Source organism: Acanthochromis polyacanthus, chromosome 1 (genome assembly GCF_021347895.1).
Source record: "Acanthochromis polyacanthus isolate Apoly-LR-REF ecotype Palm Island chromosome 1, KAUST_Apoly_ChrSc, whole genome shotgun sequence".
NCBI classification, from domain to species: domain Eukaryota; kingdom Metazoa; phylum Chordata; class Actinopteri; family Pomacentridae; genus Acanthochromis; species Acanthochromis polyacanthus.
Genome location: NC_067113.1, coordinates 48955781 through 48981131, shown reverse-complemented (window position 1 = coordinate 48981131; position 25351 = coordinate 48955781). Strand labels below are relative to the sequence as shown.

Genomic DNA, 25351 nt, shown 5'->3' with positions numbered 1-25351 from the left:
TGTATGTGTTGCTTTGGTATAGCTTCGTAGTTAGCAGGAGACTTGTTTTGCTCATCTTTTTTTTACATAATGGCAGATAAAGATCCAGGGGGACCCAGCCGTAAAAGACAACTTCACAAGTCCTACGCAAGTTCCTGGAGGGGGCGTTTCTTTGCAAATGTTAAGAGGGGGGAGGTTAGAGGGGGGTGAGGGAGAGGTTCTATGTGCATGCGCATGCTATGTTCAAAGTCGTAGGAAATTCAATCTCCTCTAATGCCTTTAAGTGACTATATCTTAGTAAATTTTAAAGATCTTTTCACTGTTATTTCTCATCGCATTATTGATCATTTTTGCTCAATCTGTTATGCAAGCTCAGTGGAAATAAGTTTCAGTTGATGTTTGTGACCAAATACTTAATATAAAAAAGTGTTGTCAAAATTTTGTTTCTATTTTTGTGACATGCAGCTACATATGGTTCAGACAATACCGCTACTGACTTCTGCATTATCTTTTTTTTTTTTTGCTACTTTGCGCTCAAAGATGAAACTTTTCATGATGCCTTCAATTTTTCAGCTATGAAATTTAAACAAAAATAACTTTCTTTTAATTTTTGGACGCAAGTGTTTCTTGTTAAACACATGAACTGACCCATAGTGAGATATTACCAGATTCAGATAAGAATATTCAGATATCAGAGGGTTTCTACAGATTCTGGACCAATGACATCATGAGAAATAAGAGTGAAAATGTCAAGTTTTTAACCTTTAATAGTTCCTAAGATACTGCTGTCCAAAAGCCTAAAATTTTAATGTGGGGAAAAAGTGTGCTGAAAGTTGGTTGACTGGCAATTTTCAAATACAAGTTGTCTCAGAAGATATGTGATATATCAAACAAATATTTTTAGAAACATCTGTAAACGTTAGGAAGAACTTGGCACAGGACATTAACTTTCTTTATGTCCTGAGTGTGTGTATATTGTTTTATTTTTTTTGTCTGACACTGCACAAGAAAAATTAATCCACCAGAATCAGTGTTGTTCCTCATCGCTGACATATCTCTGCCTGTGATAATCCGTGACAATCAAGAAGGAACATCAACAGTCAGATAATTTAGCAGAAGCGTATTTTTAGATGCAACACACATGCAATTGTTGAGTTCAGCTTTCCGCACACAGAGTGATGACTCACTGCTAGGAAGGTGGTCAGGATTTCACAGTTATTTAGTTTCACATTGAGAGCGGCTTCTTCTCTATACGTCAGTTTCATCATAGAATAGGTTTCTGTTGCAGTATACGTCCACTATATGATCGAGCTTTACAATTTTTTTTTTTGTTTTTTAACGAAAAAATGTACGAAACACTAAAATTATAGAAGTGTCGCCAATAAATGAATGATCCCAGTGTATCAAACTGACTCTGGTGTACCTGAAAAGATAATCCCTTAATGATTACTTGTAACTCAAATAGTTAATGTTGCATTTAATTCAGGCTTTACCCACCAAAATGGATTACTGGAGGTAGTAAGTTCTCTCACAGCATTGTTTACAGAATAATCACATATTTGTGTTTGCATATCCTCATTCGGCTTTGTTGTGCTTTTGGCTGAATGTCTGTTCTTTCTGATTTCTGCTCCTGAAGCAGGAAGTGCACTTTGAGCCACTAGAAAATAGTTAAAATTCGCTTTATGTGTACTTAGTTTAGCCAAAAACCTGATTGTGACTCTGTTGTCTTATATCAGTGTTGCAGAATGTCGGATTCTTACATCTTTTTTACAAATTGCTTAATCTTTACACCCCCTATTTTTTTGTTGTCACACACAGCTGTAAACAGTCAAATGAACGCATTATGAGGCCTGTCATAATTATTACATGATTGCCTGATTGGAATTATTTAAGTTGAATGCAATAACTTTTCATGATCATTCACCTGTCTAGAAACAGCAGGGTGAAGCAAACACAAATGCCATATTTGTACCAGTATTTCCTTTTTTACTGTTTTTGTGCCTCATTGCTCCGCTATGGTTTAATGACACTGACTGTTAATCCCTTTTGGTTTTAAAGTAAATGTAGTAGAATGGTCCCAAAGGTGGTTCACATTCTTAATCTGAGACAAATAGGTTCATAAAATGAACAGAAAGTCTTTAGTATGATAATGATGTGCATCATCTGCTGAGCTGAATCAAACTGATCCGCATGCATCTCGTTTTATTAATGTAATTTACTCAACTCATTACTTTTGCGGCTTTTGCGTTGTGATGTAGCATGACTGATTGTTTTCAGGCCTCATATTTTACAAAAAATAACACACTGTGACACCAGTTCTCTTTATAGGCTATGGGTCACACGGAAATGGTATTAAAAATTGTTACAAACTTAATATCTATAAATATTAGACAGCTCAGAACAATTCACCATGTTTTGTCTAAAGATTTTTGGAAACCCAACCAGGAAGACAATAGCTATGATATTGATACAGTTTAGATTGTTTTTTATACCAATATAGGAACAGAAATTGAATTGATTGTCTGAACTGCAACCTCACAGCGACAAGAGTTCACTTTCCTTTATGTAGCTCATCCTAAAACTGCTAAACTGTTGTTGCCCCCGACTCAGGATGTCACTCAGACACATTTAAGATAGCTGTAATCTATTCTGCTCTCGTGAAAGACACATTTCCTCAAAGGTCGATCTATGCCTTTTCAAATCATCTGTCTAACTTATTCGATCGGCACACTAAACCTGTGTATGACATTTTAACAAGCTGCACGTGTACAATATGTGTTTGCATGTGGGGGGAAGTTCCCCAGATCAAATGATCACCAGCCTCTATTCCACCTGTTGTTCTGAGCAGTGATTTCCTATTTGCTCCGTCTATATATAGATTCATGAGATGGCTTCTTCCTTTTATTCCTGTGTGACTTCTCAGGCCTTGGCATGGTGTTAATGTCAGGGAAGTGCCAGTGAAAGCACAAAGCGATCACAGAACCATTTGCTGTGCTTTGAGCCAGTAGGGGGCAGACAATCAAAACTCTTATTAGCTTGAGAGAATGTAATTATGATGGCACGATTAAGGCTGGTTAAGACACACAAGTGTGCAGCTGCTGCAGGCCTGTGGCGGACAATTAGGACGATTCCCCACTTTTGCAATTACATTCACTATATTCATGCAATATTTGATCATTTTCTGCTTTGTAAAGTCTAAAATATTCCCTCAAATATCAAAGGACTGATGCATGGATGCATTTAAAATGATAAAAAGTGGAAACATCACGGCTTAAAGTGGCAGAATAGGTCTAAAATAAAATAAAATATGTCTAGATGGCTGTCAGATTTCTGTGAAAATCTAATGTTTAACATCAACAACTGACAGAAAAGTTATTATTTTTGGCTCTCGCTGTCATTCAACCACGCTTTAAAAAGTCAGGTGTTTACACTTAACTGTGAACTCATTAAATCCCTTTTGTGTTCAAGGGCAGTAAGTTGAGCTGTGAAGGTTTAAAACACTCACCGCTTTTCTCCAAGTAGTACCTGGCCTCCATCAGAATGCGACCCTGTGGCTTCAGCTCCAACTGAAACAAAAAGACAATAAAACAAACACAAATATTAGAATTTCACCCTCACGTTCATCAGAAAACTGCGGAGAATGAAAGAGGAAGAGCTGCGGTTATGGAGGAGGATGATGAAGGCTCGGCATGCTGTTTGGGCGTACACAGACTGTCTGGCAGAGGTAAACACACATAAGGAGCAGACTGGAGGAATGTATTTGATTTCAGTCATCTGTTTACTTTACAATATTGGTTTGATTCTTAGTTTGGTGTGAGAGGCAGCTGGCATTAAGCCTCTGGTGTCACCCAAAGCCAAGTTTTTCTGCGGGGAATAAAATCTCTGGTGTGCAAGAAGGGATCTGTTTATAAAATTAATGAGTTAAAGCTGATTTAAGTGAGAGCTGGGTAATTAGTATGAGCAGTGATATTCTATGACCTGGATATAATTAGATGTAACAATCATAGATTCAAAACTGAACCCCTTTACGTGGAAACTGGGGAATTTGCGATTATATGGCCAATTAACATGCAGCATTCTGATTTTCACCTGTGTGAATACCTTACAAGAAGCCAAAAACACTTCTTGTCAACTTAAACAGATCTTAATTTTCTTCGAAAGACTGAATTTTATCAGAGTGTCGGTTTGAAGGTTTCATAATGATTTGTTTCTCTGATTAATAAGCTGACCTTACAAAGGTGAAACAGTATTGATACCTACAGTAACCACAGGTTGTATGAGTGGTAGCCCTCTATTAGCTGCCAGCCGCTAGCAAAACCCAGCAGTTCAACCAAATCCGTTCAAACCACAACAAGGAGAGATGCCATGTTACACAGCGTTTTTAAAGTGGCACCCCGCAGCATGACACTTTTAGCATAGCTCTGGCCCCAGTTAGCATTTTCTTCCAAGATGCTTGGACTGCATGAAGACTCTTGTGTTTACTCTTACAGCCAACGACAGAACACTGGGCGTGCTGTGTTCATAGCTGAGATGTTTCAGAGTCAGCAGAGACGGCTCTAGTAGCGAGACAGGCATTATGGAAATATTTCATAAGGTGACGTATAAAAGCAACAAAAGACAATCCTATTCTTAACCCCTTGGCGCCTGAATTTATTTACTACAAGAGCAATCCGAGATTTCTGACCTCCGCCAAGGGAAGATGATACGAAGTTGGAAAATCTAAATCCGGATCCAGAATCCAGGTCCTTAACCGGATCAACACAAAATTTGAATGGAGTCTTCCCTGGGCCAAGATCCACCTCTGGTGAAAATTTCATGAAGATCCGACAAGTAGTTTCCGAGAAATCCTGTCCACAGACGCGCACACAGACAGACAAATAAATAAACGGACCCGATTGCATAACCTCCTTGGCGGAGGTAATGAAATGAATATAATTTCTTTGTCTGTTTTTGCTTTCCAGCTGGTGCTAAAATAAGTGGAGATTGTTCATTTATCTGTTACACAAAGAACATAGATACATAGATATATAATAATAAGGTCCTACTCCAATGAGAAACTTGTGCTTCTGACGTTTGTATCGAATACGCACAAACCGGCAGTGGGGGAATGGATACGCCTTCTTGTGAATTATATAGGTGTCAAGGGGTTCAAAGAAGGAGTTTCAGGCAGTTGAGAGCACTGTTTTCTGTGAAAGAGAATAACTTGACACTGGGTTTTTAAAGCTATAATGTGCAATAAAAGGGAAAACCTCTAAAAAGCATTTATATTGGCTCTTGAACCAATAAAAAAAAAAAACTCCAAAAAAAGTTGCCATCAAAGATTCAGTACAGACTGTTTTTTCATTCATAGCAGCAGAATCACATCCATAGTTGGTAGCATGAATAATATCTGCATTCTAGTTCTATGTTCCACTAAGATATTGGTGTTGTACATGCTGACTTACTCACAATCCCTACATGATTCAGAGTCATCATTCAGAGTTAATCAACACCATTTTGTGTTCAGGGCAGATGATGATGCTTAGTCCTGAAAATGGCGGCTATGATTTTTAATGACTAAAAGGAGGATTACCCCTTCAAACATTTGGTCCTTTGACCCCGAAGCGAGACGGCCCATCTGGATTTTGCCACCGCAGCAAAACAGCTGGTCTGCGGGTTCAAACAAACACACACATCCATCCTGCTGCACTAACCCAGATCTCCAGCTTGCCGTTCTCCTTCTTGCAGCGAGTCGCCAGTGAATCCAGAGCCACCGTGGCCTCAGACTTTAGCTCTGCCGTCCGGTCCTTCACCATCACGTGCATGATTCGCCCGCGATGGACGTGGGCATCGAACGTGGTGCTCCATGGCGGGTACATGGTCGGCTTCTTCTGCTTGTACACTTGACCCTTTTCTGTAAAGGAAACACAAAAGAAGTCCTCTTTTTTTTTTTTGGCTGAACTGTTCTTCTCAGCAACAGACAGGAAACAAGATGACTTCACTTTGTGTGTCAGCAAACTAAATGTCTCCTTGTAAGTTGGAAATTGTGAAAGATGGACTTACCGCTGGTAGACACTTAAAGAATGTGTCTGTATTTTAATTACTATCACCAAATCTCATGCAAACATCTGTATCTACAACCTGAAAGCTTCTTCCTCTGTGCCACAGAGCTCCATCTGTTGTCCAAAAACTATTAAAAACACATCAGTGAGCAACACTCTCGCTCCCCTCAATGAATTTGGACTTTAAACCCGCATACACTTGATGTGTTGCTGCCTGAAGTACTAACTAGAGCACCAAATGTGGATTAGTCTGCAGCTGAAAATAGCGCCCAATATGGTTTACCCTTTCAGTTAAAAAAACAACAAAAAAACAGTGCACAGCTGTTTGAGAAGATGTTCAGATTTACCTTTAACTCTCCGAACCTCAAAACCCACCAGTGAGCTGGACAGACACATTTTCTTTGAAAAAACATCAACGCTGCTCTATTTATGAAGACAAGAAACTGTAAAAACAATAAAAGAATCATTTAATTTTAGCTTTCCAATGATCACTGGAAATGTCTTGCATGATTTTCATCAGGAAAAAAAGGCCAATTTCAGGCTTAAAATTCTCATGTCTTATCCAAAACCGAGCCAAAATTAAACTATTTTAACCATTTTCCATTTAATACCAAAGAATTCCATGCTCCTTGTTGCAGCTGAGAAGTCAAGAATGACTGAACTGCAACCAAAAGTCACATTACACAAATTCTACAGAGCAGAGAGGAGAGGGAAATTAATTTGACTTAAGCAATATAATAAAAGAAATATGCTTAAAAAAACATATAGACATATACAGAGGCGCAAGTTGTTGGAAGATACATTCAGCACAGTGAAAAAGCTTTCTGGATTTCTTGTTCAGAGTAATGTGAAGAACACCTGTTTGTAGAGGTTGAAACAATATAAATAAAAAACCTCTATAGCATATGTAGCCCATATTTTTTTGAGTAGATTATTGTACATACATTTTGTTATCTTTTTTTATGATTTATGGTATTGCAACTTTGTTAAACTGCACGGGAGATATTTTTTAGTTCCCGCTTCTTCTAGCCACGGTTGTGACATTTTCATAGAGGTGCAGAACTTTATATCACAGCGAAAAATGAACCCACAGTGAGTAAAAACGTGACAAGAACCAAGTACAGCCAGAAACTGTTTAGGGTTATAAAGTAAAAGTGGTTATTTGTGAAATGTTTTGCATCCTCTGTGGGAAGCTGAAGCATAGAATATCACCAGCCGTGTCCTCTGAGCGTTTAACTTGTTAGCTTTGATTAATAACGTCCGGAGGAGGATCCGGAGATTTCCTGCCGGTGGTGAAAACTAACACCGGGAATTAATCTGGGAAAACAGGATGAATGTATAGTGTGTCGCTCTCTGAGGATTAGCTGCTCTTTTTCAGTGCCAAATTGCCATTTAAAGCAAGTCCGTTGCTTTTATGAATCAAAATCTGGTCACCTTATGCCGTGACCATGCTAGTGTTGTTAAAACTTCACAGTATTATTCTCCACCGTTGCCATGAGTAGCACATTTAGTTTGCTCTGCAGCATGTTAAATATCTGAATATTTTCAATAGTATCATATGGCCAGAAAAAAAATGACCCCTTCTGGCCTTCATAGTTGACATCTGCAGATTTTTCTCTGCAGTACCGTCCCATATATCCACTTACGTAACAGCCACATGCCATCCTGCTGCTTCAACAATAAAGCCCGCTAAGCTTTTTACTCCCAGTGTGATCTGCAGCCCTCCTCGTCACTGGCGCATCGCCTGCCTGTCCGTCGGCCAGCTGCAGCGTGTGCTGATTAAAGCATACAGAGAAGGAAAATATGCGTGTGCCTCCCCAGACACATAGGCTTCAGCAGATCATGCGTGTCTTTCAGAAAGTTTCCTTACGGTGTCGTGGAGGGTGCGAGGTGAAATGTTTTGGTGTCAGACAGTACTCAGTCAGTTCCTGTGTTCTTTGAAATGTACCAGTGTGGCATTTAGACTTTAGACTCATCTCTCAGTTTACATTTTCCTGTCTTTTCTGTGCTGTAGGTGTATTATCAAAGGAGTTGTGTGCAGACACAAAGTTATTGTATGTTCCTGCTTATTTAAGTTGAGGTATCACCACAGCAGAGCAGAACAGAGCGTCTCCAGTCACTAAACAAAATCTAAAACTCTCCACTAAAACAAGTGTGTCGGCAGCGTTTCAACTTAAAGCCGTGATTCATCAGATTCGCCTCGTTTTATCAGAATTGTAAAAGTGGAAGTTAGCTAAGAATGGGCAACTGTTTGAATGAGCTGTCAAACAAGATTTTCCATTCACACATGAGGATATATCTCATAGTGTGAAAAAGGAACTGTGCAACGACCGTTTCCACTTCAACCTTTGTTGTGACTTCAGGACTTTAATCCAGCTATTAAGATAGATTCGCACAAAACTGTCTGTGTTTGTTTCCTCACTGGCAGTATATCTCATTATAAGACCAAACTAACAATCCTCTGATCTGACTAATCGGTATTTTCTGTGTATTAAAAATCAGCTCTATCTTGCTGTTCTGTGCCATAGAGCCCTCTTTAGTGGCTTTTCACTGCACAGACTCAAAGGAGGCAGAAGGTGGCACAAATGTTTACATCAAGACCTTGACCTTTTAGCCTTTTTGCCTCTTTCTGTTTCCATTGTGGTGCAGCTTCATCTCCAAAAAACACCAGGTCGCTAGAGGTTCCTAGATGTAATTCTAGTTCTAGAAGCATGCAGTAAATGCAGTGATGGAGGTGTGTTATGTTACCCTCGATGAAAAATAAAAGTTCACATAAAGGCTCAGACCACCTTAAATGGAACACAAGTTCCTGCAGTGGAAAGAGGCATATTAAATTGATTCCTACCTGCTGCCAGAAAATGCTTGCAGAGCATTAAATGTGTATTAATCCACCTCTGAAAATACTCCCAACCAAGCTGCTGTTTACTCCTGCTAGACTGTGTTTGAAAAAAGCTACAGTGCTCATCTTTATATCAAATTATTGTGCTTCTGAAACCTGAACTCTGTATTTGAAAATTGTCTGTAGAGGTTTACATCTTGGGCATGAACCAACGGGTTCAAGTCAGGAAATGTAGACTAACACTTCATTGAACACATCAGCGTTTCAGTTATGAGACTTGTGCCGGCTTTGACGGTATTTGGGATATTGCATTTGCAGGGATCGTTGAGACATCTGCTTAGTCATGTCTCAGACTGAAATTAGTCTTCTGTTTACTGATTTACTGCATGTTGTTAGCACAGGTGTTTGTGATGCTTACAATGAAAAACAGCAAATCAGTCTGACATTCTTCTAACTGTGGGCTAAATTCATCTGACTTTGGCTGTTGAAAATGAGACCACTTCAGCTTATAGCAAGCGTAGCACTATTAATTAATTCTAACATCAATGCGGCGAGAACAACAGGAAATATTAAACCTCAACTTTGACGGCTCTCACTGAAAATGGCTGCTGTAGAGTTGCCATGATGGACTTCAGTGACCACGATTGAGTAAATCTGCATGTCGTTAAAGCATCTTTTTACCAGCTCTGTGACAGAGTTGAGCCATTCATGAGACCAGAAGAAACAGCAGCGTGAGCACCAGTTCTGTTACTGATGTGAGTGGCCGTTGTGTTGTACAAACTGTGGGATAAAACGACAGGAGTGTTCTCGTTAGCATGTTTGGTGTTTACAAAATCGAGATCTTATCTAGGTTTCTTAAATTGAGATTTGATGTTTGCATGTACACATACAAAAATGGGATGCTTCGAAAACCTAATCACCACCAAGGTACTTGAGTCACGTGATAAATGCAATCATTGGTATTGCTGTTTTCATGGTGTCTTTTGAAATTAATATAAAATAAGCCAGCTTCAATCTTTAGGGAAGAATGTGTTTTTAGAAGTGGAGATACAGGCACAATTTGTATAATCAGCTTAATTCTGTGGCTTTTTTTTATGAAAAACAATGACAAATATAGAACTATCATCCCTTAAAATATAAATGCCAGCTCCAGTTTATATTTTTAAATTAGTTTTATAGAGTGTATTACTATATTATTTTGAAACAAACCCAAACAAGAGGATTATAAAACAATAATTACTTGAAGCCCTTCTGAGCGTCGTTGCGCTGGAATAGACAGGAATAGATTGGCACAGAGAAGCAGATTTTTGGCTAATCACGCATACCTTCATGCCAACACTATTTTTGAAAACAAAACCATGAAAACAGAAAGTCACAGGGCCCTTAAATGTTGCATTTTTGTGCTTGGCCGAGTTGAAAAAAAAATCTGAAAGGAGGCCGAGCACTTGCATACGGACGACTTCAAAGCAGAGCTGTTTATCCAGCCTTTCCATCACTTTTATTTGAAGATAGAATCGGTTGCAGCGAGCCAAAGTGACCGATGGGAGCTATCTTTGGTGTTTTTAGGCAGCCTGGGAGTTTCTCATCATCAGCTCTTAATTTCACAAACTCAGCGTGGTGCCAGCGAGCAACGTCATAAACACTGCAACCGCTAGCTTATTTCATGAACAGTTGTGTGCTTTCAGAGGTAAAATCTAGCAGTGAATGTCTTCATATGTTGTGGCTATTTCAGTATTATAAGTCTGTTATTTTTTACTCTCGTCAGTGTCTCATTCATACTTGAAAAAGATCATTGTCTGGGGTAAACTGAAATGAAACTAAATGACATTGACCCCCAGTGAGTGACTAATGTGTAAATGAAATGCACAGTCGTTCTCTGCTAGCTCGTAATACAAGTCTTGTGGTTTCGCCAAAGAGGAAAAGAAACAGAAGTGCCCTCCTCTTTCCTTTCAGTGACACTCTGTTTTTAGCTTCATGCTGCCCTCATGCTCACCAGTGGTTAGACACAGCCAGATGCAGAACAAAGATATCTGCCGCTCGTCTCTTATCACCCCAAGAAGTTTCCCAAAGTGTGACATTGGAAGTGAATCCACAACCGAAATCAAGTTCTTATGATACGCAGGCTTAGCATTCTATTAATTTACAGTGCTATTTTTATTTGTTGCCAGCAGTCCACTCATATCAGGCTTGCCATCCTATACATCAGTGTCCCTTACAGTGTTATTTACAGTACAGGAAGCATCAACGCCGGCATCAGTTTGGATGCCTTATTTGTTCTAAAATCTACATTTACTACAACAAGACATCCAGTGTTTTATTTTTTTTTAATGAAAGTGAACATAGCTGATTGTCTAAGAAAATATTTAACGATAATCTGTTGTGCAATACTCGTTCCTGGCATTTTTGCCCCGTCCACCACGTACTAAAAATAGAGATACTACTTCTTCATTTCTATTTCCAACTCCCACCAACATTGCTTCTCTGAACATTCTGTACGTCACTTCCTGGGTGGTAGAAGAATAGTCTTTTCTAGGAAAAACCCCAGTGAACATGAAATGACTGTCATAATGCAGAGTTAGTTGGGGTTAGTCATGTCATTGTTATGCAGCACATTTAAAACAGCAGAAGTTGACCCAAAAGATTTTTACAGGAAAGAAACAAGATTGCTTTTACGTATTTGCCTAACAAGATCAAATATTAAGGTTAAAACTCGACAATATTGCTTATTAGACAGATTTACCCAGTCATAAACTTAAGGCTAAGGTAGGACTGTGAAAAATGTTTATTTTCATTTAATTTATAAAGGGAGGAGTTTATGTATGTGTGTGTGTCTGTTCTTAGCTTTTCCAAGCAACTATTTACCAGATCTTCTTAACACTTGGTGGGTGTATTGCTGCAGATCTGTAGAAGCGCAGTGTCGAGAGTGAAGCTGTGTCCATACATGGTCCTCATATTTTACCTAAAAGTTATTTTCTGTTACACTTCCACAACACTATGTTTCCAATTAGTTCCTCAGCCTACTTCCTGAGACTAATTTAGTCTTTTCCTGGGTACTGCAACTGAGGTCTTCTTCACTTCCGCTCGAGTCAATAAACAAAAACACGATACGAAAAAGGCCACCATGCCACTGCACGAGATGCATGCCCCGCTCAGGATTCTGTAAACCACTGCTTGTAGCTTGGTGATGTATAGCTGAGTCACTAAAGCACTAGCAAGAGTCTTTATGCATGAGGCAAAACACCATGCAGCTGAGTCATACGAAGCACGAGATGCATACAAGCCGCGATCGTCCTGCTTTGAAAGGGCACTAAGATGTCAGAAAATAACCAGCTGTAATAATCACGATTCCCCCCCGAATCCCAAGACAACAAAATTGCTTGTTTTGTCCAATCAGCGATCTGTGTAACAATCAATTTTACGATCATAGCAGTTGGAAAAAAGCAGCAAACAATCACAGTTGAGACTCCAACTGATGTTTGGCATTTTTCTGAATACATGACTCAGTTAGTTATTAGCTTGCTTCAGCTCTGGTTTAACTATGAGACACATAAACCACAGAGGATGCTTTCACCACAACCAAGACATGTTCAACAATACAAATATGTTTGAATGCTCCGCTGGGTGGGTTAATTTAGGGTCAGTATCTTTTCATAGATGACCACAGTGCTATCATGTTAACAATTTGTACAATAAAAATGTTTGTAATAAACCAACAGCACCACAGATTATAAGATACTAACTGGACAACATTGTGATTGTAAAAAAAAAAAAAAAAAAAAGACTGATGTCGGCTGAGATGTACAGTAGGATAGAGTAGAACTTTGTAAATTAAATTATAATAGGAATAAATGCAATGCTGAATGGAATATCAGTAAGGTTCAGATACGAAACAAGACTAAAAATAAGATCAAATAGAACACACAGCAGTCTGATCCTACTGGCATCACTACAGTTAATTGATTCTGTGATTAGTGGACGAGAAATAAATTGTGATTACTGATTAATCATTAAGTCACTGACCTGTGTCAATGGCCTCCTTCATGTAAACAGCGCAGTAAGGATTCAGCACCTCTTCATGGTAGGCCAGGCCAGGATCGATCTCGAAGTTGGAGAACCCAATCCGTAGAAACGGCGACATGGCTGCGAATTATCACCGGCTGACCTCCACTCAAGTATCCGAGCAAACACCTGGAAGCCTCAGGATGATGTGATGAGATTTGTCAGACGTTTGGAGACACCTCCTGTGTTTCCTCCACCGCAGCAACACACCGACTGCCCCTTTTCCTCCGGAGGAAAGATGGGTTGGCAGTGGGGAGGAGGAGGCAGAGGAGGAGGTTTTGTTTTTCCGCCCTTGACGCTTTAAACAACCTGCGAGAGGAAGAGACAATATTTCATCACCCGTGACGCTTTAACCACAAGATCTGGCTGCGAGCGAGTTTCCCAGCAAACTCTAAACTTTTGTCTGCTCCAGCTGGCTGTCAAAACGGGTTTAGAGCTGAATAAACAACAAAATATCTCCCCCGCACCAAAAACAAAAACTGTTTTATGATGGGACGGAGAAATGTTTGCAAAGCCTCGCAGATATTCACACCTAAAACCCCAAGCAAGATAACGAACCAGCCTGCTGGATCCTCAGTGTATCTAAAATAAAACCGCCCATACCTTCAGGACTTGTAAACACCAGCTGTAATACTTGGCGAAGCCTTTGAGCACCTTGTAAAATAACATGTCTTGCAAAAAAAACCAACAATGCTGCTTTGTGGGATCAGCCATAAAATATAAATAACTACAGCAGCACACCTGTAACACGCTTCCTCTGCCGCCACAGTTTTGATTGTGATAGTCCTGGTGGCGGTCGATGTGATATCCGAGGCCTGCTGGAGAGCTGTGGGTGTGTTTTTGTGCGTTTGTGTGTCAGTGCCGGTGGCGGTGAGGAGGCCGGGAGGTGACTATTAATAGAGCTGAAATACTAACCGCAGATCAGGAATATATGACTGCATGCGCCTGAGTCTGCAACACTGGCCGTCACAAACTGGCGCAAGTCACCGTCTTTACTGTAAACCTCACTGGCCCTCAGTCAGCTGTGTCATGTGAGCTGTCAGATATAGACACAAGTACACTATTTATAGCAGGCCAATACTTTTCACCATCTTAACATTCGAGGTTTTTTTTTTATGTTGCCAAAATTTAACGTATTCAGTACTTGATTTACACTTTTGTTGGTGTGGCAGTAGAGAGGACATAAAATTAGATATTGGATAAATACTGATGTATTTGTGTTAAAGGCAGTGTAGAAGAAGACTCTACATTGAGTACTACATAATACATTTACTTTCTCCTAAAGTTTTAGTCTCTCCCTGTCGTGATAGATCCATTTTAGTGGGGAAAAGTAATAGTAGTACTTGAGTGCAATTTTGAGCCACTTTAACCTAAATATTTCTTCTACTTCTAGTCCACTACAGTTCAGACGCAAGTATTGTACTTTCTACTCCACTACACTGTTTTGTAATATTTAATTTAGCTCAATAATACACCAGGCTATATTGTCGACAAATTAATTACAGTGTAATATTAATGATCAAGACAAAACATTAACGATTTCCGAGGGGAAATTCACAAGTTATCCAGTAGATATAAAGTAGTTAAACCGTTTTTATCAACTGCAACATTAAATTAATGAACACGTTAATGAATCAGTATGTTGTATTTATATTTTGATGCTAATGCTTTTGTACTTTTACTGAAGTATGCGGATAAATTACTTTCGCTTGTAGCAGAGAATTTGTACAAGGTCCTGTTGGTGCTTTTACTCATGTACAAGATCCAACCACTTCTTCCATCTCTACTGTAGCGTTTGTCATTATGCTGTTAGATGTTTTTTTACAAATACACTTATAAATACTTTTATATTACCAGTAGACTATTATTTTGTAGTGCATTTGTAGTGATTCAAATTAATTTCCCCACACCTCAATACCATATTTTAGCGTCTTTAAGGTAATTGTTTCGATTTTATAGCTCACATTTCCTAAATTATGGCCACTCCCATCGATCTTGTGAGTTCCAGCTGGTAGATGGTTTTGGCATAAAGCTCTAAAAACCCTCTGTGTTGTACACCTGATCCACATAATACAGCCGTCAGATAATTCTGGATTAATTTGGTGAACAGTGAAGATTTAGCAACTGAAGAGCTACGTATCTTTCTCAGGAGTTTAGAAGAAACAAATGAGATGTAAAATGCCAGATATTGGACTTGCACCAACCGTACTGAGAACTGATTATACATTTGCTCACCTTTTTGGTCCGTGTCCTTCCACCAGTCCAAACCCCCAAAGTATTTAGGTCAGTATTGTAGGGATTATAAAGGAACGGATGAATCATTAAACTGAAATACTGGACTGCTAATTAACTTTAGAATTGTCTTTTTGTTCATTTTATACCTCTATTAGTTTAGTTTGGCAGTTTTAGCACATTTGCCTACTACGGATTGCTTCAAATCTGGAAGGTTATTGGGCTCTAATTTTTCATTTGGCTTAAACCCATATGTTCCTGCTAAATCCATGACGTAAAGGTTATTACACACATCAAAAAGCAGTCGTTGAATATTAAAAATTAAACGCCATTTGTTGCCAATGACCTTCAGCACAAGAAAGGACACAAAGAGTGAAAAATGACATGTAAATAGTGTTTCATACACTGTTTTTACTGAGGTGAAAAACAACGGTTCTAATGATTGCATTATTTGAGCTGACGCAATGATTTTTGGATGTCATAACTGTGACAAGCCCACAGTTGCATAGAAACCATAGGTTGACGATAATAAAATTCCTCTCTGAACTGCTGCTGTTTAAGCTTTCACATTTTTCGTTGTAATTTGCCATGAGAATGGTAAATTCGAGTTAATTTTGTTATTTTTATCTGAGGTAATGTCCTACATATTGTTAACCAAAACACTGATGACATGAAGCAGGTGGTATGAAATTGGGTCACAGCTGTAGACTAGTTTTACTTTTAATCTCTGTTTTTATTGACGGTGAGAACTCCTCCGTTCGCAATTCAGTGCATTCTGTTCAGGGAACCTTAATTATGTGAAGGTGATCATATCAATTAGTGAATCAACTTAATCAGTAGCTGTTTAAACATCATAACTGGGTTAAATCAAATTTTATATTGAATGTTGAATGAAACATTCATATTATAATGAATAGTTACCATCCTTTTCCTCGTGTAAATATCACATTTTCCCCAATCAACCAAATTGCACACATTGCTTCGTCACTATATGCCACATATTATTTGAACATAAACACAGACTGATATTCTGATGTTGAAATTATCTCACGCCCACACACTCACACCTCTGAACATCTCAGATTCAAAGATTTGAAATGCACAGAGCTGCAGCCTCCCATCATGCAACCTGTTGTACGAAGAGGAGTTAAACTTCCGGTGCCGAAGTTACGACGATGTAACCACACTTCCTGCCTCTCAGCGGTTTCGTTTTTGAAGCCTCACAGGTGGGGCTGTCGCAAACATGAGGCTGAAAAACACCACCAAACATAAAACACTGCTGCTCCCAATTTTGAAAAGGTGGGCAGAGAACAGCAAAAGAAATGTGAACGCTTTTGAGTTGTTGTTGCGCTGTTTCTTCAGTAAAATCCCAAAATCTACTACATTTGGGTGAAACCTGATGAATATGTCTACACATACAAAAGTTTGGGGTCACACAGACAATTTCATGTTTTCCATGAAAATTCACACTTTGATTCATGTGCTAACATAATTGCAAAAGAGTTTTCTAATCATCAGTTAGCCTTTCAACACCATTAGCTAACACAATGTAGCATTAGAGCACAGGAGTGATGGTTGCTGGAAATGTTCCTCTGTACCTCTATGGAGATATTCCATTAAAAATCAGCTGTTTCCAGCTGGAATAGTCATTTACCTCATTAACAGCATCTCGACTGTATTTATCATTCATTTAATGTTACCTTTTTAAAAAAAAAAACTGCTATTTTTTCAAAAATAAGGACATTTCTAAGGGACCCTAAACTTTTGAACAGTAGTGTAGATATTTTTCTATATGATATGCAGACGTGATATGCAAAAAAAAGGAAGGTAGTGTTGTTTTTTTTAAATATCATATGTGCTTGAGAAGTTTGTCTAGCATTCTGTGTTTTTTCAACAATACAATTGGAAATTGGAAATCAAACTAAACTGACAGTTCCATTGACTATCACCTGAACTTGTTTGTTCATGCATTAAAGGAAGCTTTAGACTGAGGCTGACACCCTTGTAATCATTGTGATTTATTGTAGTTACATGCTACTCAACAGCCTAATTCAATGTATGTTAACGTGTATTAAACATGGTTAGAGCTCAGTGTAATTTATTAAGTGATGAACTTTGTAGATTTTAGCTCGTAAAAAAAAAATGAAAACATTAAGTGTACATATAGTTTTTTCTCAATTCGACTTCTTATTTGTAATTTGTGTGTTTATATTTAAAAGCTGACTTGATCACATTTGATTAAAGTTAGATGCACCAATTTTCTGCCATGGTCTTCTTGCAGTAAAATTAGTAGATATCAAAAAGTGCAAATTCGCAATTTTACTGAAAAGAGGCCTGTTTCCTGTATTCTGCCTCAGTGTTGACACTCAATAGTTGCAAATGTGATGCAAGCACTTGTGTCTACTTGTTTCTGCAAATGCAAAAGCTGCAAGGGGATTTTAATAGTCTGTTGTACTGTTACTGATAAATGAACGCCCCCTCTCTCTGTGGAAAATTACACTCACTACCAAACTAATTTGACAGACTACTTTCCTGGGAAAGCTTTATATATATGTAGCGCTGCTGAAATGAGCTGAAAACATTTGATGTGAACAGTTTTTGTCCATTGACGTATGCGCTTCATCCAGAAGTAGACAATAAAGCCCAACCGATCTATCGGCCGGCCGATTAAATCAACTGGTTATAACCCTTTTCAAAATAATCATCATCGGCTTGCATATTGCCGATTAAACGCCGATATATTCTTAATTTCTCATGAAACAGTAAATGCTGTTAAGTGTCGTTTGTCCAAAACATGGAGCTTTGACTCCATTCAATCCTCAGTCCTCACCGCTGTCTTCTCAGTAACATACAGGAGTAAGCTACAGTCAGGCCAAATTACAGGAGTGGGCTAAGCTTACAAGCATGTTTATAACGATGTAGTGAAATTATCAATGACTCAACATGTCTCCCATTTCAGTTGAACTCTCTTTGCCATGTGTCATGAGGAGTGACGCGTGCTTCGTTGCGTCGGTCATGCTTTTCATTTACGTTGCGTTGCTGAAGTTGGGCTAACTTAGCAACATCACTGTAGTTATTCCAACCTAGCATAGCATTAGCTAGCAGCTTAAAAGCCAGTAACTGCAGAAATAATGTAAGTGTACAAAATATTTGAGAGTGCAGAACGACCGTTCATCGCTCCATCAGCGACGTGTTGAGGCGCATTTAAGCAGGAGCGATGTGAATGCAGAGGGGAGGAGTTTTATTCAGTTAAAATGATTAACATTACTGTCTGTCTTCAGCAACCGTCATGATGTCATGTCACTCTTAGTTTTACTTTGTCAGAAAATGCTAGAACGTGACCCAGGCTGTAACAGCAACTCACTGTGAGTTTTGTTATGGAGGAACATTAGTGTCAGACTATTTCTGACCATGATATATTTAAAATGCAAACATGTCAAAGGTGACATGTTTTGCATCTGAGAAAGGCGTCTGTTTTTTTATTTTGGTTCATATGGGTTCTGACTTCACGGCAAAGAGAATAATGGAGGAGAGAAAATGTGATTTTACTATTAAAGGAGATCAGAGGGCTGCAGAAATAATGTTTTACAGTAACTTCACTCATTACTATACAGCATGCATATATATATATATATATATATATATATATATGCTCTAATTTGCAGCAACAACAAGTACAAGACAAGATATATTTCATAACTCATTTGTAGATTGACTCTTTTTAAGGTTTTATCATTTCTCAGAGGTTTAATGCTTTGTTGCACATTTTTGTTCTTGAAAATTACTGTCTGTTGTAAAGTTAAACAAATACTAAAAGACAAAGTATTGTAAAACAGTAAAATGTTCTGCCTGTGATTCATATCTTTGTTGTAAGCATTGCGGGGCCAAAATAATATCGAAATTGGCATCGGCCTCAAAAATTGATATCGGTGGGGCCCTAGCAGACAATATAAATGTGTTGTTGTGAGGCTTTTCCTGTGAATCTCTGATGAAGGCGCATTGCTGCTAAATGATTTGCTCAAGGATTAAAGTTCATCCGGTGCCATTATATGTCTGACCTTTTTTTGGCTACCTCCACTAATACGTTTTCTTTTTAAAACGCGTAGTTTCTGCTGTGCTTACGCCTATTGTGCACACAACTCCGCAGTTTTAGGAAACCCAAAAATGAAGACTTTGGAAACACTGCTGAGCCCATTTTAGTTTGAAAACTCCAGGTTTGTGATTTAGCCTGGATAGGCAGAACCTGTTCTGAGACTTTGAAAATGATGACGCAGATCTGTACGTTCATTTTCTGATTGGGTATTACCATCACCACATTACTTCCCTTATCAAATGACAGCAAAGATATCAGCTTAGTCTGCCAGTGGTTAATTTGACTGAAATGGAATGGTTAATTAAGCAAGCAGCTGTTGTGCTATGAAAGAAATCTCAGTGTGTTATTCTTTTATCTTATTTCCTACAACGACCTGCTTTATGTTACAGCAGCACTAGTGTGTCCATGTCCATGTTAAATGCTGTGTTATTATGCACAGAGATTATTTCTGATCGAAGATCGTTTTGCTTTTAAAATGCTGTTTTTGTACAAAGACGTATTAGTGTGGATGTAGACTTAGTTGTTCTCTATTAAACGTCATGAGAATCAGTGACCCGCTGGTGGGTTGGTCATTCTAAGATCCACAAATAATTAAATAAAATAACAGATGAGAAAAAAATGGCACATCCCGACATGTTAGCAAATATCAGAGTGAATGTTGGTAAAATGACGTACGTCGGATATTTATCAGGGATGTTCATAGAAACAAAGTCCAGGATGTGAATGTATGTATGTTTTCCTGCTGAAGAACCTGCACAAATTTAAGCAGGAAAAGGTGGCAGCACATAAAAGCTGGTGTTATTTTAGAATTTAATCAACAGCTGGAACAAGCTGCTTCTGTCAGACAGTATTTTGACAACCTTAAAGCCATGTAAGAGGAAACAAAAATGAGAACTATATGCAACAAGTTGGTTAGATTCACGGCATTAATGCTGATTAATGTTTGATGCACCTATGATGTGGATATGAATAAGGAGGCAAGTGTGATTAGCCAGTTTCTGATGTGATTCTCTGAAAAAAAAACCTCATATTCCCTAGTATGTAAAGTTAAATAACTGACTTCAAAAGACACCAAACGCTGCGCCGCTTTTCAGCTGATGTAATATGAAGTGTAATGCCTGTGGTGACGTCCTAAATGGATTAATCTGTCCATGCCCTCTTTCTTTTCTTTGTCATAAAGTAACCGAGCTCTAAATGCAAGTGGATTTAGACAGGGCGAACACAGGGGTCATTGTTAAAACAAGCTGCTGAGCCTTACTTTAAACCCTTTGATTACTATTTTTAACCAAACAGCAGCTCAAATGGTGTAAATCAGCCGCTAATGAAACCTAATGTGTGTGTGTTTTCCCAGCACATAAGGGCACAAACGCAGGCTTTGTGCTGCAGCGAGGGTTTTTGGTTCTTTAATATTGAGGCCTCTGAGCAGAAGCCATGAAATCTCTGCAGTATCCTCTCGTGGCTGACGTTCCTCTCCTCTCAAACAGCCAACAGAAAGAACAGACAGACTTCATTATGTCGTGTTGTCTTAGAGCACAGACCCTAATGTGTGCAGGCATCACGGTGCCATCTGAGTGGGAGGATTTGCTTTTCTGCAGCCCCCACCCACCGCTAATCGCACGCAGAGATGCAAAGAAGGTCAAGTGCCCATGTGGAAAAGCTACAGACCTTTTGAAAACCTTTCATGAGAAAAGACAAAGTCAGACGAGCCTCAGTGCCGAGCGCCATCAAAGCTCAGTGTGTGTTTTTGAAGTAGCCAGAAGTGGAAGCTGGGGATCTTTGTTGTTATTGACAGGAGGCCCATGTGGGTGACGGAAGCCTTTGACCATAGGTGCCGCTTTGACTCTCAAAGAGTCCCTGAAGTGGTCATTCATTCAAAGACAGAACACAGCACCCACGGGGATGTGACCCTCAGCAGCTTACATCAGTCCATTTACTCGCTGCGTTAGGTAACACTGCGTCAAACAGCCGCATATGAACTGTGTTTTCATGTAAGAATTAATTCTCTACCTGCGGAAGCCAAAGTTTTTTTATTTCCTGAAAAGATGAAAACGAGATCTAATTTAGATGTAATTATATCTGTAACTGTAGGTGGTGGAAAATGAGTTAAACGGGCTGCTGTCCTGTCTAATTTGCTGTGTGGGATTGTAATTGAGCACATTTACACAATTATGAAGGGAAATGATGCATTTTTGCTCCACTATCATAATCGTCTCTGCAGTTTATTAGATATTTTAATGACCTGTTATAGCCTGAAAGACCAAAAACACAAACACATTAAAATACTGCTTACATAATTCAATGGCATGCAGAAGTGACGTACTTATAGTAATTGTTATTCTGTAATATTTTTTTGCTATGTTTTCCTTCTACATCACAGCAATTCAGTAACAACCCAATATGTACAGTTTTTAAGATTTCACACATAAATCAGGTTGTGAAACATGTTGCATTCTTACTGAATCAATTACATGCTGCTAACATGTTATTTCTAAAGTGATAATATAAAGTACAGTACTTGCTAGAATAAAGCTTTTTTACAGGAGATGCTTTGACTCTTCAAAGGGAGGAAAAGCGCAGGTGTAATTCATAACATTAAAACTAACAGCTAATGTAACTGAGCCATTGTTGGCAAAAGTCTGCCTCACCTGTGCTTTTCCTGCTTTAAGTCACAATGAATGCAGTAAAAGTTGAGTGAAATGTTGCACTTTTCACTTGTTCTTTGTCACATGATCACTTTGTCGAATCAGTTATTATTGTACAATAATATAGGTTAACATGCCATACTTAAACTAGTCAATATTGGCTCCTTCTGGACCAACTATAAGACTGGAATACATCCCTACTCATAATGCAGTCTGTAATATATACACAAGTTAGCAGATACCAGGTCCAGGCTTTAAGCAGGAATAAAGGGCATGTGGTGTTTCATTCACAAAATGAGTAACTCCCAGTGTCTCTGCTGTAGTCACTCAAAATGCTGCAGAAAATCAGTACTGGATAACTCTGTAAATCCAGCTTCTTACACGTACTAATATGTAGATTTTCACTGATCTAGCCATTGATTTTGAACCCAGTGTTTGTTTTTAAACTGAGCCTAGTAAGCCAGTGACAAAGAAAACGGAACACTGAAATGTTGCAGCCCGTTTCTACAAACTCGTCATAAACGGTCCAAAAGCTCAAAGAATAAAAAGGTGTACTGACCTTAGAAAGGCAGCAGTGCTCTGTGAAGTTTAGTGTTTGCAGACAGAAGCTTCTCTCCATCTGAACATTTGTCTGACAGACCGCAGGCAGCAGAGGCGGTGAATTTAAGCGTGATAGCATGAGGCGTTCACTGGCTGTGGGAACATTCTGACTTCACCAGTTGTCAGATGTGGCTTTGAATTAAACCGTATAAAGCGGAGGGAGGCGGACGGATTTTATTGTTTGTTTGTTTTGCTTGACCCACAACCTGGTCAAAAACAGGATTATTTTAAGTAGGAATAGAATTAAACAGTGTAACCTATTTAATGCAGTGGATCCTGCATTAAGCTACTAAATGCCTGTTGCACATTAACTAAACCTAATCCCTGCGCCTGCTACAGCTCCATCCTGTTTGACTTTCACTGCCTTTTTAGTGTCTCTCTTTGTGTGTGTGCACAAACAAGCGTTGAAACTTCCCAGGAGACAGTGAACGCAACTATGATCCATCCACCCACATACAAAGTGAAACTTACTTGTGAAACAACGAGTCAAAGACAAATACCTTTCAGGTCACCTTTTAGTGAGCTCGCATAGGAAAAGTCGTAGTGTTTTACTTAAAGTAGCGCACATGTGAAACAAGAAGTGGCAAGAGTTTCACTACAGTTTGAATTTTAGAGTTGGTCTGTTTGCTTTTCTTTTTCCAGAAAGCTGAGGGCAGTAGTGAGCGATGTGAGCAAACACGAGAGGGGTTGTTGTCATATTGTGTGTTCTTTTTTTGTTTTCTATAGAGCTGTAGCGTTTTCGAAAGTCAAAAACTGTGGTCACAAAAGATCAAACCTCAAACTAGCAACAGCAGATAGTAGACTGTTATCACTATAACCCACAGGATGGCGACACAGATTACCCGATAAAGTGGAAAAAACGCAAACACAAACCTAACAGCTGTGTGTCATTGTGATAATTATGACATTTTTTCTATTGCATTGACATTTTACGGTAGATTTTGGTGCTCAGTTGGAAGTTTAAAATCTAATTTGTGTGAAAATCCTCCAATTCTTTCAACAAAAAGCATATTTTTCCGTCTAATCCCCCAAAAAACAAACAAAAGAACCAAAACTACACATAAATAAATAGTTATTGTGACAAGTCCAACCCTTTTTCTGCCCAAAATTAAGTCATGTAAGTTGGTGCTGTCAAAGTCTTGGTCTTATCTGTCTTATGTTCTAGCACTTTGATTTTTTTTTAAATTTTCCTAATTTTATTCTAATACGTTTATTGATGTAAAAAGTTGCACATGATGTGTAAACTGTGATTATTATTCTCTTCACGTTCTTCCATCTGCTTTCTATGATGGACAAATTGTATAATGCAATGTAAGGCAAATAATTCTTTAAAATATGTAAAGCTTTCTTTATCAATAAAATTGTGTGATTTCACGATGAGAAATTCTCTAGAAATTATTATTCTGATACAAGACAAGAAAACAAGACAAGTTTGCATAGCACAGTTCATACACAAAGGCAATAAAAGGTAGTTCACACAGTGTATAAATAACATTAACATTAATTAAAATGATTAAATACAAAGAAAAACAGCATTCAAATTGAAATCAAAATAAATAAACATCTTATTTTTTTAAGTGCAGGCAGCATTAAATTTGAAGCAGAAAGAAACCATGTTAAGCATAGTTTTAAAAAAGAAATGTGACACATTTCAGGCGACATGATTCCAGCAACAGACACACAAAAAAAGACTGAAGAGGCAGATTTTTGTCTCATAAGCAGAATACGATTTTAAAACACATTACTTTTAGATTTAGAGATTTGCTGTAACCATAACAGACATAAAATGTTCTAATTTCTCCACCAGGAGGTGCCAGTGTTCATGTAATGACCTTTAGAGAAAAAAAGATTTCCAGATGGTTGATGTTGGGGGAAGCGCTGATGATTACTACTAATGAAAAAGTAATAAATCCACTTTGTCAAGATTAAATCTCTCAGATTGAGGTGCGGTTTAAAAATGAACTGATGCCTGTTTCATGCTAATGTTTCATTTATGTTCATAAAATGGCACAGCTTGTGATCTGTATCTGTTGCAGGATTAAAAGCCCAGATGTAGTTTTCAGCATCCATCCATCCATCCATCCATCCATCCATCCATCCATCCATCCATCCATCCATCCATCCATCCATCCATCCATCCATCCATCCAGTGCAGGGAGCAGTCCGCCTCCACAGCCAATCACAAGATTAGACTAAGTGCAGATAATACAGCAGCATGTGCCTGGCAGCCAACCACACTCCCATTTGCTCCTCCTTTGTGTATTTATTTTTTCAGACATCTCATCCATCCTGTTTGCCACACACTCCGTAATGAAGCTACTTTTTACTTTTTTTAATTCGCAGCAGAACAAGCCGGCCCGTAGTGTGTGTGTGTGTGTGTGTGTGCGTGTGTGTGCTAATTGTGTTGATGAGGTCACACTTCCTTCCTATAACTGCTGAGTGTTTAGCACCTTTAAGTGTTTTTTCTGAGTGCAGTAATTGTTCAAAGAGTCCTGCACGCACCCACAGAAGAAACAGTGCTAATTACTAATTACAGCTTCCACAGGGCAGATTTACAGTACACATGCTGATGGTGCTCGTCTACACCGTGTCCCACTCTTATTTACTGGACTGAACTCTCTCCTGCTGTCCTGCACTGACTTTCATTCTATTGCAGTATCAATAGCGTCTAATACTGTCTCCCAGAGTCATGTGCTATCTTGTCCTGCATTGACCTTCGCTGTATTTTAGTTTATTTTACTGTACTGTGCCGTTCTTTCCTGACCCGTGCTGCCTTCTGCTAAACTGTCATCCTCTAGTGTTTTTTTTTCCTAAACTCTGCTGTACTGTACTTTACTGTCCTCTAGTGTCCTTAACTGCACTGTCC

General features: G+C 38.7%; 1 protein-coding gene across 2 annotated transcripts in view; it reads right to left on the bottom strand.

Annotated features, from left to right (window-relative positions):
* Positions 1-22561, bottom strand: part of prkcq (protein kinase C, theta) — a 33771-nt gene extending 11210 nt beyond the window's left edge. Inside the window, exons 1-4 of one of the 2 annotated variants that reach the window (XM_022222064.2) lie at positions 22445-22561; positions 12880-13227; positions 5673-5872; positions 3485-3545 (exon numbers count right to left, since the gene is read on the bottom strand). In XM_022222064.2, coding sequence (XP_022077756.1) covers positions 3485-3545; positions 5673-5872; positions 12880-12997 — 379 coding nt within the window. In that variant the 5' untranslated portion in view covers positions 12998-13227; positions 22445-22561. Of the gene's footprint in view, positions 1-3484; positions 3546-5672; positions 5873-12879; positions 13228-13659; positions 13681-22444 lie in introns of those variants that run through there. The other variant, XM_051954880.1, reaches the window with a different exon arrangement.
* Positions 22562-25351: the final 2790 nt, after the last annotated feature.